General features: G+C 33.2%; 1 protein-coding gene across 1 annotated transcript in view; it reads left to right on the top strand.

Moving 5' to 3' along the window:
* LOC108747847 (protein charybde-like) overlaps positions 1 to 4,048 on the top strand; it is a 7,006-nt gene extending 2,958 nt beyond the window's left edge. The window contains exons 3-4 of the mRNA XM_018485704.1: positions 343 to 498; positions 898 to 4,048. Coding sequence (XP_018341206.1) covers positions 343 to 498; positions 898 to 988 — 247 coding nt within the window. The 3' untranslated portion in view covers positions 989 to 4,048. The remainder of the gene's footprint in view (positions 1 to 342; positions 499 to 897) is intronic.
* The last annotated feature ends 152 nt before the right edge of the window (positions 4,049 to 4,200 follow it).

Raw genomic sequence — 4,200 nt, 5'->3', positions numbered from 1 at the left:
TATTATTTCGCGCAACAAGTGTCCATCTGGAAAATATAGAAAAACTTTGCTCCAAATTGTTTTTTTTTTCGCGAGTAACATTATAGGAAATATCGTTAATTGTATAAAATATTTAGAGCGATTTTTTTTCCAATGAAAATTTGATTGAATTTTATTTTTTTCATATTTTTTAACAGTTTTATTCGGTTATTAAAAAGATCGATGCCAAAAATAAAAGTGTGTTAAACTTTTCTCGAGTATCTCGATTCGTTATTACTGTAAACGCTTTTCCAGAATAAATTTCAATTAATATATTGTCTAAATTTTCAATATCTTTGAAAAATTGACGTTTGCTTATTTCAGAGGCTGTACGTTGTTTATCAGCTTCGAAACGGACAGCATGTGCCGCAAACTGTCGAGAATACAGTGCGATCCCAGTACTGTCTCGACATTCGAGCTCTATCTCACGCTGAAACAGGACCACACGTCCTGGCACATGCTGCTGCCTCAATTCTTAAAGTGAGTATACATTTAATAAAATAGAATCTTGCTAATAGAATCTGATTTAAATTACTTTGAATAATTTTCGTTGCAACTTAATTTTATATAAAGTTATTTAGCTCATTCTTTTGTTCGACTATCTTTAGATTGAGATAATATTCTAGGTTCTTTTTGTTATATTTTATAATTAGCTGCTTTTATTTACATATATTTACTTCGATAACATGAAGTGGTATTGCAATACCGCCTTCTTCACTTAGATTGTATGATTAGATTCGTATCTGAATAATTTTTATTCGCTCAGCTTTTGCGTTTTCACAAACTTCAAAATATTGTATATTTTGTAGATAATGCGATTAGCTTGATTGTTTGATGTAAGAGAACTTAAAACGATTTGTTTTTTTTGTTTTTTTTCAGAAATCTCACACGTGGCGGTACCATCATGATCAGTAGGGACTTCACTTTGCAAAAGAAGAAACTCTACAGATCTTTCCAGCAATCTCATTGAAGTATCTCGGGATCACACCGGAATTTTGCACGTTGTAACGATCATCCGTTTTGTCTAAACGGATGCGGCCATTTTTGTCAGTTAATTGCCCTATAGGCGTCGGCCAAATTCATACAATATCGAAGACCAGGAAAGAAAAAAAAAACTAAGACGGCGGAAGCAGAGGACCTGAGGTTAGATTTCGTCGTTGTAATGGCACGCTGTAAAATTCGCGTATCATGGTCGCGATCATGCGAGGTGTTGCGTTTAACCCTTTAACTTGGAATTACATTTGAATTTTCTATATAAATGACACATTTCACTTATAAGAAACAGTAGAAACTTTTTGAACAAAGGTGCTTGCACGTACAAGTGCAGGACTGAGATTGATCTGTGTGTTTAGAATTTATTCAATGGATGTATAAAGAAATGAAGTAGTTCGTAGAAATGCTGCTTTACGGTGTAAAAATAGTTGCAGTCTGCAACAGATTTACGAAAAGTTAGATCTCTTGTCCAAGATCTAGTGATGTATAGATCTAAAAGTTGAAGAATCTAGATGTCCACAGATCTAAGTTCTAGTTTAAAAAAAATTGGATGTAACGAACAAAAATCCAGATATTTTTAACCTATAAGATTAATCAGGGATTAAAGAATTCAGTTGAATTATATTTAATTGTAATTCAAAAAATAAGTAAACAATTAGATTCGAACGACGTTAGAATTAAAAAAAATATCTGCAAAGCTAGTTTATAAGATACGTAGAATTTGAAGATTCGTTGGAGTTGAGGATCGTAGAATTTAAGCTTTCCAAAATCTAGGGACCTAGATTTGGAGTTAGAAGTATTGTAACGGTAAGGATGAATCTAACATGTTTTCACTGTTGAATGGTGAGTTAGTTAAAGGGTTAATGACAACACCATCGCTCTTTTGTTCTGCTGTCACCATGCAATACTGTATTCAAGGAGAGAGGCCTATTACGCGTTCGATAATTGTGATAGCGCGCGAGACAAGTTCTAATAGTGGTAGATCTTATATCGCGAGGAGTGGTCTCTCGCATCTTCGTTCTTGAAGAGGATATGTGATTATAAGACTTGTAACAAATTTCACGTGATACGTAGCAAGTATAATTAGTTTTTAGAGCGCGTTTTACTGATTAATCGTAGTCAGGTAGCTATTAGTCGCGTCGAATGTTTAGTGATGATCCTTCGAAGCTCGTGTGTGTGTGTGTCTCTCACGGATGAGCACACATTGTCCATTTTTCATTGTGAAATGTGAAATGATTATGCTGGAATAATATGTGACAACATATTTTCCAAATAGTAACCTTTTATGGAAATCTTGCAGGATAGTTCCAGAGAGAAATAGATCCTAATGAGACTATCATTTTGTGATTAATCAAGTCACTATTGATATTAACATAAGAATAATTCGAATATATAATCATATAATCGAATTATCTTACATTGAGAAGCGTAAGAACTCGAATAATAATTCACATTTTCCAATTAATTTTTACATTTTCTGTCAAACTCTTTCGAAAACAAAATTTTTGTCTTAAAAATCAACAACAAAAGTAATTTCAGTAGGATGTTCTCATAATGTACATTTTTTGGAACATCCTGTATATCCTGTTGGTAAATGATACAGATGTTCAGCCTATACCATCATTCCATCGATCGATCTTTCTCCCTCGTCATTTTCTCCCTTCATAACAGTGTCGCTATATGAAAAATCTCATTACTTAATAATCTCTAATAACATCTTCTCTCGATGTCGCGATGCTGATGATTATTTCTACGATTGATAAATATATTAATATTTGTCTCATTATCGGGTGATTCGTCTCGACAGTAATTTATTTAAGCCATCGAATTTGTCGGCGCAAAGTACGCTTTCGCCTTCTGTATTGTTAGTGCGTAATATTTTGTTCCAGTTAAATTTCAATATTTCTCGTTTCGAGATTTTGGTTCTGCGAGTATGAAATTATTTCGATGAATTCTGTGAAAAGTTCAAAGCTTGTGAAACTCGTCACAGATTTCTCGTTTAGTTTGCGGGAGACTAAGAGAAGAACCTTTAACGAAATAGAGTAAAGCGATGCAATTTCTAACACTTCAAAATATATCTTAGACTTATTACATTAAGTGATAAAAACCAATCTTACTTTCTAACGGATAGTTAAAATTGTGTAAAATCGTATGCAGACTAATGGCGTAATTATATATCCACTAAGCTAGATAGTTGAACTATATTTCTCGGTGTAATCTGAGAGATGATCCATCTTGAAACTGTATCGCTTTAACTCTGTAGCTTCAAATAGATTTTGCACAGAGAAACAATGACGAAATGAGCTCGTCTTTGCTGTTTAACGCGCTGAAAGGGACGAAAGATTAGAGAGAGGATTAATGTTCTGCTATTAAATTATTGTTCACAATCTTCGCTTCAATTTGTCATGTTATTATATTATTATTCGTTGACTACCGTACGTACTACTACTTACGTTGTGGTTAATATCTGTTCGCGTTTTCTTTGTGTCTAGATTTTTTTTACTTCTTTACTTTTTTCGTTCTGTTTTTTTTTTTTTTACTTTGCTTCGGTCGCTTTTCGTCGTAGTGCGATTAAAGACCTTAGTGGCGGTATTGTGATATTAAGAATTACGAAGTGATTAAGAGAAAGAAGCAAGTGTGTGATTATCGTTAGGATTTAGATTAAAGACGCTCATATATAAAGTTTTCTTCGCGGGGTCGAGAGAAACGAGTTGCGTAGGGATATCAATCCCTTCCGTTTTACCTTCGCGCACAAGAGAGAGAAAAAGTACATTGAAATTGAAAACCTCTTCGTGGTACACTTACAAAGGGTGGCGACGCTTTAACCGGTAAATCGAATATTTATATCAGAAAGTAAGGTTTCCTTTTACGAACTGAATTACAACAGGATGCGTACCGCAGCGAGATTCAATGGAATTAGATTGAACTCGGGAGGGGTTTTTTTGTGATAATGTAGAGCTGTCTCTTTCAAAATCGGCGAAGCAAAAAACCGATGCTGTTGCAATGAAATTCACTGTTTAAGAGAAAAAAACTGTATGAAAAGATTTATTTGTATATATTTTATTTTATACGTTAAAATAAATTATAATTTTTATTGAAAAAGAATCTAATCTTTTTCATACGCTCTGTAATACTATTTTAAAATTTTGTTTCTTGTAATTTCGTTAGTAATGTGTATAATTAATATTT

The sequence above is a fragment of the Trachymyrmex septentrionalis genome, unplaced genomic scaffold, assembly GCF_001594115.1.
Source record: "Trachymyrmex septentrionalis isolate Tsep2-gDNA-1 unplaced genomic scaffold, Tsep1.0 scaffold20, whole genome shotgun sequence".
Lineage (NCBI taxonomy): Eukaryota > Metazoa > Arthropoda > Insecta > Hymenoptera > Formicidae > Trachymyrmex > Trachymyrmex septentrionalis.
This window is presented reverse-complemented; position numbering and strand designations above follow the sequence as displayed.